The 10,387-nt window shown below is 51.9% G+C and overlaps 1 protein-coding gene across 1 annotated transcript in view; it reads left to right on the top strand.

The window, feature by feature from the left end:
- Nucleotides 1–255: 255 nt before the first annotated feature.
- The window catches only part of ARHGAP39 (Rho GTPase activating protein 39), a 59,847-nt gene continuing 49,715 nt past the window's right edge, over nt 256–10,387 (top strand). The window contains exons 1-2 of the mRNA XM_010569331.1: nt 256–317; nt 828–1,259. Coding sequence (XP_010567633.1) covers nt 256–317; nt 828–1,259 — 494 coding nt within the window. The remainder of the gene's footprint in view (nt 318–827; nt 1,260–10,387) is intronic.

Genomic DNA, 10,387 nt, shown 5'->3' with positions numbered 1-10,387 from the left:
TGATGCAGCCTGTGGTTATCACTGAGTCGAGGTGTGTCAGGGCGGGTGGTTTGGGGAAGGTGCTGGAGGTGGGACGCGCATGCCGGAGAGCTGGCGCCTTTGCCCGGTGTCGAAATCGAGACGGAGGGAAGGGGTGTTGGCAGAGCCACACAGGAGCCCGGCGCCGGCACACTGGGGTTCGTGCCGGGGAGCAGCGCTGCCTCACCTGGGCTGAAGGGGGTTGAAAGCCATCGTCTTCAAGTCTTGGATGGGCAAATGTTGCCGGGCTTGGTCGTCTGGGCGGCAGCGCAGAGCTGTGGGGTGGTCTTGCAGAAGAAGTAAGTTCATCACCAGGTTGGTGCCTCTGGCTGGGCTCCGTCCCTCCGGTCTCTTGCCTCCCCCCCCCACCCTTCGCTGCCGACGTTGCGCCGAGCACCCGCCAGGTCTGTGCCCCGAAGAGTTCAGACTGTAAAACGCAGAGGGCTCGGGGTGGAAGCCATGAGCTGGGGCGAACGCTGGGGTGCTGTAACCCCAGCATGTGTTTTAGCTGGCTTGCAGACTCGCTGAATTCCCCTGGGAGCTGAAAACCAAGGACTGGTTTACAGCCCTTTGCAAATACTCTGTTTAGTGTAAATAGTGCTGCAGGACTCGGAATCGTTGGGGGGGAGGAAGAAAGAATTGCTGTCCCCACCCAAGCCGCCCTTCTTCTCCATCCTGCTTCCCCAGATGCTGCGAGCGCTTGCTGCAAGCGTTGAATCATCGAATCATAGAATGGTTTGGGTTAGAAGGGACCTTTAAAGATCATCTAGCTGAAGTCTCTCTCTCTCTCTCTGTTTGTTCTCCTTCAGGCTGGAATGGGTGGAAATCATCGAGCCTCGAACCCGGGAGCGCATGTACGCCAACCTCATCACGGGGGAGTGTGTGTGGGACCCCCCCGCTGGGGTGCGGATCAAACGCACGAATGAAAACCAGTGGTGGGAACTCTTCGACCCCAACACCTCCCGTTTCTACTACTACAATGCCACCACACAGAGGACAGTGTGGCACCGGCCGCAGAACTGTGATATCATCCCTCTGGCCAAGCTGCAGACCCTGAAGCAGAACACGGAGTCGCCGAGGGCTTCCACGGAGAACAGCCCCGGGAGGAGCAGCAATGTCAGCAGGGAGGGCAGCACCAGTTCCTCCCTGGAGCAGGAGCTGGAGGGCAGCGAGAAGGTGCAGGAGCAGAGGTCGAGCCGTCAGTCAACCCAGTATGCCGTAGTGAAAGAAGAAACAGAAAGGTAAAAGCAAGGTTGGCTCTGCCGGCACATCACAGGCGTGTGCGACTGAGCTCGGTGATGGGTTGGGGCAATAAAATTGTGAGTTCAGATAACCTGATGGTCTCCCAGTGCTGTGGAAGAGCAGAGAGCAGAGCCCTTGTCCTGCAGCTCTTTCTCTCTCTTGTGCAGAGATATTTTGTGGATGGCTCCTCTAGCTAGATTTCTCATGGGTCTCTGCTCCAAGTCTTAGAGAGCGGGTTTGCTCCTCCATAAAACAACCACTTACAGGAAGAAGAGGTAAAAACATCTGTGAAAGGTCCTTCTCCTTGTTAGGGGCAACTTAGATGTTACCTCCAGAAAGGTACATTAGAGAAATAATTTCTTGTCCTCTGAAATACATGGTTTTAGAGAATGGTGTGGTTTTAAATAATTTCCCTGGATAAGATCTCCCTAACAAGGCAGGATGATTCATGCTGCAACCATAGGTTGTCTCACTGGTCTATGGAGCAGCAAGCAGAGTGGATTTCTCTTGTGAAGGAGAAGCTTCAAACTGAGCAGTGAGTTAGTGCTCAGTTTCTAAGGTCCAGCTGCATATGGGCAACGTACTGAGACGTCTGCGTCACTGCTCTGTGTGCTTTGTTCCGTGCTTTTATGGTTTGCAAGCTGCAAATCAGACAGTTCATTACTTAATATATTTGTATCCCCTTAAACGACGCCTCTTACAATGTTAATAACCCAAGAGTGTCACTGGCGAGCGATCGGCAGTGCAATTTCTGCTCGCAACTAGTTCTGCTTCCTTACAGCTGGCGCACAGAAACTGCGGCCGGGTGATCTCACGGCCACGCAGGACAGGAACAGGATCTCCCAGCTCAGCAAGTGCTTTCATGTGGGACCTCAGACGCAGCCTTGCCTCTGCGCGTCTATCCCGTGAGGGGAGGCTTCATCTCCCTAAGCTCTTGGAAGATCCTCTGATAAAATCGCTGAGTGTGGGGATGGCATCTTTCCTCGCAAGGCAGGTGCTGTTTGGAGAGGTAGATAGTTTTGGTCTTCAGTCACAAGGATGCTGGGTGAGCTGGCTGTCGTTCACTGCAGGCGGACACGGCTGCCCGCGGTGGCCAGGTCTAGCTGGGTCTGTTCAGGGTACGCTGTCAGCTATTTAAGTCAGTCTTTGCTTGCCCATCCCCAAAAATACCGAGCCCTGAGCTTCAATAGGACGAGGGGTAATGGTTTTAAACTAAAAGAGGGGAGATTCAGATGAGATATAAGGAAGAAATTTTTTACGATGAGGGTGGTGAGACGCTGGCCCAGGTTGCCCAGAGAGGTGGTCGATGCCCCATCCCTGGAAACATTCCAGGTTAGGGTGGACAGGGCTCTGAGCAACCTGATCTAGTTGAAGATGTCCCTGCTCATGGCAGGGGAGTTGGACTAGATGGGACATCTAGGACAGGGACATCTTCAAGCAAATCAGGTTGCTCAGAGCCCCATCCAACCTGACCTGGAATGTTTCCAGGGATGGGGCATCGACCACCTCTCTGAGCAACCTGGGCCAGTGTTTCACCACCCTCGTTGTAAAAAATTTCTTCCTTATGTGTAGTCTGAATCTCCACTCTTTCAGTTTAAAACCATTACCCCTTGTCCTATCGCTACAGGCCCTGCTAAAAAGTCTCTACATCTTTCTTATAAGCCCCCTATTAAGTATAGAAAGGCCACAATAAGGTCTCCCCGGAGCCTTCTCTTCTCCAGGCTGAACGACCCCAACTCCTCAGCCTTTCTCCATAGCAGAGGTGTTCCAGCCCTCGGACCATTCCCGTGTCCCTCCTCTGGACCTGCTCCAACAGGTCCATGTCTGTCTCGTGCTGGGGACCCCAGAGCTGGACGCAGTGCTCCAGGGGGGTCTCACCAGAGCGGAGCAGAGGGGGAGAATCCCCTCCCTGGACCTGCTGGCCACGCTGCTCTGGATGCAGCCCAGGATACGCTTGGTGAAGCCGAAGCTTGTTCCCAAAGCAGTATGAAGGGTTAATAGGGATCGAGTGGATAGGTTTTAATCTCCCTGGGCTTTGCTGCAGGAACACATGCAGGATCAGTGGGTTCCTGGGGGAAGGTCCCTTCCCCATAGCACTTGCATGCTGGACCGCCGAAGCTAGCATGGACACTGCAGGTCACTAATCCTTCATGTCCTCCACCCACACGTTCTCTCTCCTTTTCCAGTGCTTGGGCTAGGCAGGTGTATTATGGGATGCAAAGCTGCTGGGTAGGGTGGGAGGAGGGACAACTGCACCTCGGCTCTCAAATAGAAAGGCTTAACCCGTGGAAACCTTCTGCTAGCGGAGAAGAGAAAGCCAGCCATGGGGTGGATTTGTTTCTGGCTGCTGGAGGGTTGCGTGTCCTTTCAGCCCCAGCAATTCGTAGTCTTGGCCTTGCCGGGGGCTGGCAGAGAGCGAATACCGGGTCTCCTAGCTTTAAAAATAAAATAAAAATTAAAAAAACCCAGATGCCACTAGAGGGAGCAGATATTCCTGCTCAGTGGACAGTTTTCACCTGCATCCCTGGAGGTGACACAACAGTTCTGTCCCTTCAGCTCAGCCAAACCGTGGCAGTGTCCCACTCCAGTGGAAGCACACTAAAGCCTCTTGACGCCTGTGTCCCGGCTGGAAAAAAAATCACATTCCATTGTTGACAGCTGGACTGGGCATGCTGGAAAACCTGGGAAGCTTTGCTGAGACCTCAAGGTCATTGGAGGCCATTAAGGGAGAGATTTCCGAATGTCGAGAAACACTTGGAGGGGTTGAGGATGCTGCAGTGTGGTCTATCACTGCCATGCAACCTCGCAGCTCTTGCCACAAGGGAGGTCTGCCTGCAAAAAACAACTTTATTCCCACCAGAAATGGGATGGTCTTTGCTGCAGCTAACTGAAGGGAAGGGGAGATGTGGTTCAGCTTGGTAGGTGCGACACTTCCAGCAGGGATGGGGCAGATGGGAAGCTGCAGAAACATCAGTGTAGTGCCAGCAAATGGTTAAATCCATGTGGAATGGGTGTGGAAGTGGGTAAAGCACAGGCTGGCATGCAGGCTCTGCACGCTGCTGGAGGTACCTACCAGGGATGCTGTGATGGGGTGTTTGCTCCACGTCCCTGGGGATGGCCCATAGCTGGATGACCAGAGGGGGTTTTATCCAGCTCTGATTTCTATAGCAAAGCACGGATGAAGAAGGTGGGCTTGCTTATGCCAATATGCAGAAAAGCTTCCAGGGATGCAGAGATTTCGTCTCCAGAAGTGGCTGATGATCTCAGGCCCAGGACAGATAAGCCAAACATGAGCTGTGCAAATTAAAAATTGATTTTTGATTGCGGCAATAGCAGCTGCAAAGGGCAGAGCCAGTTCAGGCGTTTGTGCCTCAAGCTCCTCAGCATTCAGGGTGTCTCTGCGTTTTAGTGTTGGTTTCTGACCACGAGCAAGTTCCAGGCACAAGCTGAAAAATTACATATTTTTATACAATATACTTGTTCTATACCTGTCCAAGTCTTAAAACGTAGGAAAGCTGCTTCAGGCAGGGAGCGTTACAGTGCAGACAAACCAGGCATTTCTTGGGCTTAAAATATCTGAAGACATGAAAACTTCTGCAGAAGAAAGCAGTAAGTACCATGCCTCTTTATACCTGAGGCATGAATAGGAAGCCACTCGGCAGAGGTCAGACAGTTGCTGACTCTCAGTGACCCTGTGAACAAAGCTTTTTTTATTTCACCCTTACCTTTTGCTTATAAGCATTAAAATATATACCACTATGGATGCCCTGGGTGAGCAGATGTGAAATTTTGACTGACAGTGAGCCAGATCTTGAGCTTACATGATCTTTCAAGACACCTCCTGCCCTGCTTTTGGTGACGCCTCTGAGGCTGCGTGGCTGTCTGCCCACTGAAGAGATGGCTTTGACCTGGTGGGTGTATAAACACTAGCCATGGAAGGTGAGGGTCAAACTGCTTTATTTCAGTCTTCCTCGATGAAGAGCACTGCTGCAGCCCCTTGCTATAGGGATCATAGAATCATAAAACGGTTTTGGTTGGAGGGAACCTTTAATGGTCATCTAGTCCAACGCCCTTGCAATAAGCAGGGGCATCTTCAACTCGATCAGGTTGCTCAGAGCCCCGTCCAACCTGACCTTGAATGTTTCCAGGGATGGGGCAGTCCAGGGACGGGATGACCTTCAAGGGCTGATTTTGGCAAGGCCAGACCTGCTGGGCACTGCTCAAGCACTTGTGGGGCTCCAGGGTGTTGGAGATCCCTCCTGGGACCACTGATCTCTCAGCACCCAGGGCTGCGTATGAGCCTTACTGTCCATGGGCAGCCAAGGAGGGACCCTGAGATGGGGCCAATATGGGCAATATCGGGGGGGGGGCAATTATTTGGGGTCATCTTTGCGTGGGGCGGTTGGTGTTTCTGAGCCTTGACCCTAACAACCCTGAGATGAGGATGGATCTGGGCCATCATGTGGTGTGTTGGAGGTGATGACTGGAAATACTCCATTTGCATCAAAAGGAGGAATAGAAGGGGATTATTTGTGAGGCTGGGGAGGGATCTAGAAAACAGGGTGGTGTGGGGCAGGTTGAGTCATCACCTTCAACCAGAGACATGGTTGAAGTCTCCTTGGTAGGACAATTTAAAAAGATGTTTTTCCAGTTCTTGGTTTTGTTTCTTATAGAAGAACCAAGGCTGGAAGGGAGCTCTGGAGGCCGTCTGGTGGAACCTCCTGCTTCAAGTTTCTTAACACTGAGTCTTGTAATCATTTCAACAAGGTTTCTGGCTGAGTATTTCCCTCCTGAACTCATCTGGTCTTATAAGGGAGGTCAGGGGAAGTGGGCAAGTCTTGAACAACTGCTCTCCTTGGAGTTTGCACTCGGAGATGCCCCACACCCTGCGGTGACAGGAGGACTGAGGAACCAGAGCATCTGGTTTGGTAGGAGATGGTGGAGGCTGCTCATGTTCCTCATGTCCTCGGTGCAGCAGTGGACCAAGCTGGGGCTCGTCCCATCACACGTGTGTAGGTCGGGGATGCCGTCAGCCCCCGCATCCGCAGGGAATGTGCTGTTGCCAAGTGCTTGGGTCTCGCTGGACTTGCTTTATGCTGCCGTAGTGAGATGGGATTTGCAAGTAGCTATAATTAGCAGCTGGATCCGGCTCCAGAGACCGCGGTAGGAAGCGCTGCAGTGTTGTCTCAACTCAGTGAGCTGGCATCTGCTCATCCTCGGGATCTTAATGGCAGGTTTGTCTTGGTGGTCAGCAAAGGTAGAGCGCTTCCCAGCAGGAATTTCTTGCTTATGCTGCCTTGCCCTAGACTTTGCCTTGCTTGTCTTAAAATGGTAACTTTTCTACAAAGCATAACATGACAGCTGTGAAATCTCTGCGCAGGCTGCAGCCGGCACGTCGGCTGGCTTTTATGTCAGGTCACTGGGTTTTTCTACACTGTCTGAAAGTGTCTGTGGTTATTGGGCCGTGCAGAGTCTTCCCGTTGCTCAAAATCCTTGGAGAAGGCTTCGGAGCGGGGGGGAAGAGAGGACCTGCTCCGAGGAGCTTGTGCAGGCGCCCACAGAGGACTCGGCTGTGCCACCAGCAGGCAGCATCTCTGCCCCGGCTTCACCGGGGGGGTCACGAGTGGAGGCTTGAAGGACAAGCAGGCGGACCTTCCCCGACCATCAGGAGAGCTTTCCTTGGACCACCACGTAGGACTCTTTGAGAATAGGGGGTCTTTACCAAAGTTCCATCTGCTGTGAAATTGTGCTTAATTTATTTCTCAAGACTTGCACTTTTCTTGCATGTCTTTCCCCGATTGTGAAGCCTGGCGTGATATTGGAGAAGATAAAATGCAGCACTTAAATCTTCCTGGATTAAGTGTAGCTGAGCTGAAATAGCTGAGGGGTATTCCCTTACAAACCAATCCCTGAAACGCACCAGAGCTGTCTGGGGTTGAGGCGTGATGGTAATGGGTACTGTCAGGTGTCTCGGGCAGAACAGGGTAGCTGCAGGTAAATGTACGGCTTTAAAACACAAACTCTTCTCCCTGGTACAGGCAGCAGCCATTTTCTGACTGCAAGAGCCCAAAAAAGCAGCTTTGTGGTTTAAAAGATGGCTCCAACCTAGAAAATGTGTGGTTTGACTGTCCGGGGAGCTGTTTCTCAGTGCCTTGAGTTAACAAAACCACAATTTTGTTTGCAATTCTCTCAATTTATATCCTTCTTCTGAAGGCATTGGGAAGACCTGCCGTGCTTGGGTTTGGAGCGCAGGTGGATCAATGACATAAGTCTCTGCAGCATCTGCTGCATGGGGATTTTCCAGGTCCCTGCAGGGTTTCTCAGCCCTCCTCAAAAACAAGCCTCTGCTGTGAAGAGAAACCGAGGAAGGACGTGGGGTTGCTTCAGAAAACTGTGCAGCAGGGCTGCAGCATCGAGCAGATCCCAAAGACCTTCCTTCTCAACATCTTGCCTCCAGCAGTAGCGTTGTGCATAAAATTTAGAGCATTTCTTCACCCAAAGGTAGGATTTTCCCAGCTGGATGACATGTCCATGCCTGGTGTGAGGATGCTGCCAGTGCTGTCTACGTTGCGCACGTTCCTTTCCATCTCCAGGCTTGGGTGTCAAGAAGCTCATCTGCAGATGGGTCAACATCACACCGGCAGACCAGCGACATGGTGGGAAGGGGAGCACAAGCCCGCTGCATCCCTGTGCCAAGAGCAAGTGGTTCTCCTCGATTTAGTACTCCATCCAGGACAGAAAGCTGCCAGTGGTTGCACAGGCTGCGAGCTCTTGCATGGACCTGGCCTCAGTGCAGGTTCAGGCAGGGTTTGTAGGATGGGCTTCCTTCTGGGTTGCCATCTTTTAAAAACCACAGCTTGACGAACTGTTCTGCTTTGAGGTCGAAGAAGGGTTATTTCAATGTATTGGCACAGGCAGCTCGGGCAGAGGAGGGCTGCGACCGTCACTGCTGGAGTGGGCAACTCGGGTGGCACTTGTCCCTTTTCAGCAGATGAACCCAAGCACTGAGGGCTTCCCACAGAGGAAGGATGTGGAGGATACATATAAAACCCATGTAGCTCCAGGAATGCCGTTTTGGCATTTCTGATATTGGCAATAAATAAGCTCTGCTCCTTGTTGCCTCCTCCATCTGCTGGTAGCAGAGGACTGAACATTTCTGCTTCCTGAGCGGCTGCTCCCGAGATCTAGAAAATCCTCCACAAGCAGCCAAAGTGACCTCTGAAAGCACAGGCTTCTCCTCTGCCTGCCTGCCATGGAAGGACTTGTTCTGAAACAGCATTTGGTGTCCTTTACACCTCCGTGGTGTGTTCATCTAGAAATGGGCATCTTGGTACTGCCAATATCCCAAGGTTGGAACGGGGCCACCCATGGCTTAAACAATGTTTTTATAGGTTAAGTCCATAAAGCTTGGTCAATATTTAATGCTGAGATAACTAACCATGGGAAAAGTTTTTCAAAGAATGTGCTGGGTTCTCAATGGCCGTATCGACCCACTCCTTTCTGATGTGTGCTCCCAACTGACTCTTGGAGTGAATGCCTGGAGTCAGGAGCTTCTTCTGGGTTAAGGTCCAAGGGCTGGAACACCTCTGCTATGGAGAAAGGCTGAGAGAATTGGGGTTGTTTAGCCTGGAGAGGAGAAGGCTCCAGGGAGACCTTCTTGTGGCCTTTCGATACTTAAAGGGGGCTTCTAAGGAAGATGGAGAGACACTTTTTACCAGGACAAGGGGCAACGGTTTTAAACTGAAAGAGCATAGGTTTAAATGGGACATAAAGAAGAAATTTTTTATGCTGAGGGTGGTGAGACCCTGGACCAGGTTGCCCTGCAAAGGTGCGGATGCCCCATCATTGGAAGTGTTGAAAGGTCAGGTTGGACGGGGCTGTGAGCAACCTGATCTAGTGGGAGATGTCCCTGGTCATGGCAGGGGGGTTGGACTAGATGATCATTGAAGGTCCCTTCCAACCCAAACCATTCGATGATTCGATGAAGTTTTTGCTCCACTACAGGAAAAAAAATTAGGAGGAATTTGTTGAAGCCTGGAGTCTGCTCCCTGGCTGCTGTTACCGCATCAGATAGTCTGCCTTAACTTGATCTAGATCAGCCCTAAATAGCTGCATCATTCCTCCCATCACTGAAGGGCGAAGAGGATGGTCTGGAAGCCCTCTGCCCTGCCAGTCCCCAGCACTGCGGGGACATCATCCCATACCCAGGCCACAGCATAGCACTGCAAATCCTTTTCTTCCTGGTGTTTTATCCACAGGGTGTTTTGTACAAGCGTTCATGTGTACAGCCGACGGGCAGAGCAGGAGGTCAGGGAACGAGGTCCCCCCCTGCCTCCGGTGGCCAGGAGATCTGGCACGGGCTCTGCCTGCCCTCAGAGCAGGCTCAGAGGAATCCCACTCACTGCTACAGGGATGCTGCCATCCCGGGGAAGGGAAAGTTTGAGGAAATTGTAGGTATTATTGAAATGGAGATTTATTTTTTTTTTCCCTCTTATTTGCTGCCTGTAGCAGAACAGCCACATCCCTGCTGTTTCCCTCTCCGTGCTCATTTCTTTCTTCCCTCCTCCCCCATAAGCCTTGCAGAGGAGGTCACTGGGTTATTTTTCAGCAGATGTCAGATTCCACCTTATCAAACGAACCCAGGGAGATCCGAGGCGGTGACCTTCAATGGATGCCGCTTTGACCACAGCCTTGACCTGCTGCCAGGTGTGCACCAGCAGACCACGGCATGGGCTTCTAGGGCCACCTCGAGGGCTTTTACGTAGACCTGCTCCAAACTGCTGTTGCTTTGGCCTCCACGACAGAGCGCAGAAGGTCAATATAGTTTTGCTAATAGGTGCAGCGCATCTTTGCTTTGCTCTCCTGTGTCCTCTCGCTTCCCCTTTTCACCTTCTGTTGGGACACACCTTGCCCAATAAAAGGATTCATGTCCTCAGGACATGGGACAGTCCAGCATCCAGGTGAGCAGGGCTGGGGCTCCAACTCCCTTTTCCACCCAACAGCCTTCAGGCAGTCCATTTCAAACAGCTGAATGCATCACAGCTGCGTTGCTGTGAAGGTTTTTGGTTTAATGGTTACCAGGCAGCCCTCCGGCTTCATACTCTTCTGCTGGTTCCATGAGATCCTA

The sequence above is a fragment of the Haliaeetus leucocephalus genome, unplaced genomic scaffold, assembly GCF_000737465.1.
Source record: "Haliaeetus leucocephalus isolate CR32 unplaced genomic scaffold, Haliaeetus_leucocephalus-4.0 Scaffold271, whole genome shotgun sequence".
Taxonomy (NCBI): domain Eukaryota; kingdom Metazoa; phylum Chordata; class Aves; order Accipitriformes; family Accipitridae; genus Haliaeetus; species Haliaeetus leucocephalus.
Note: the sequence above shows the minus strand (reverse complement) of the source record. Positions and strands in the feature narration are given on the sequence as shown.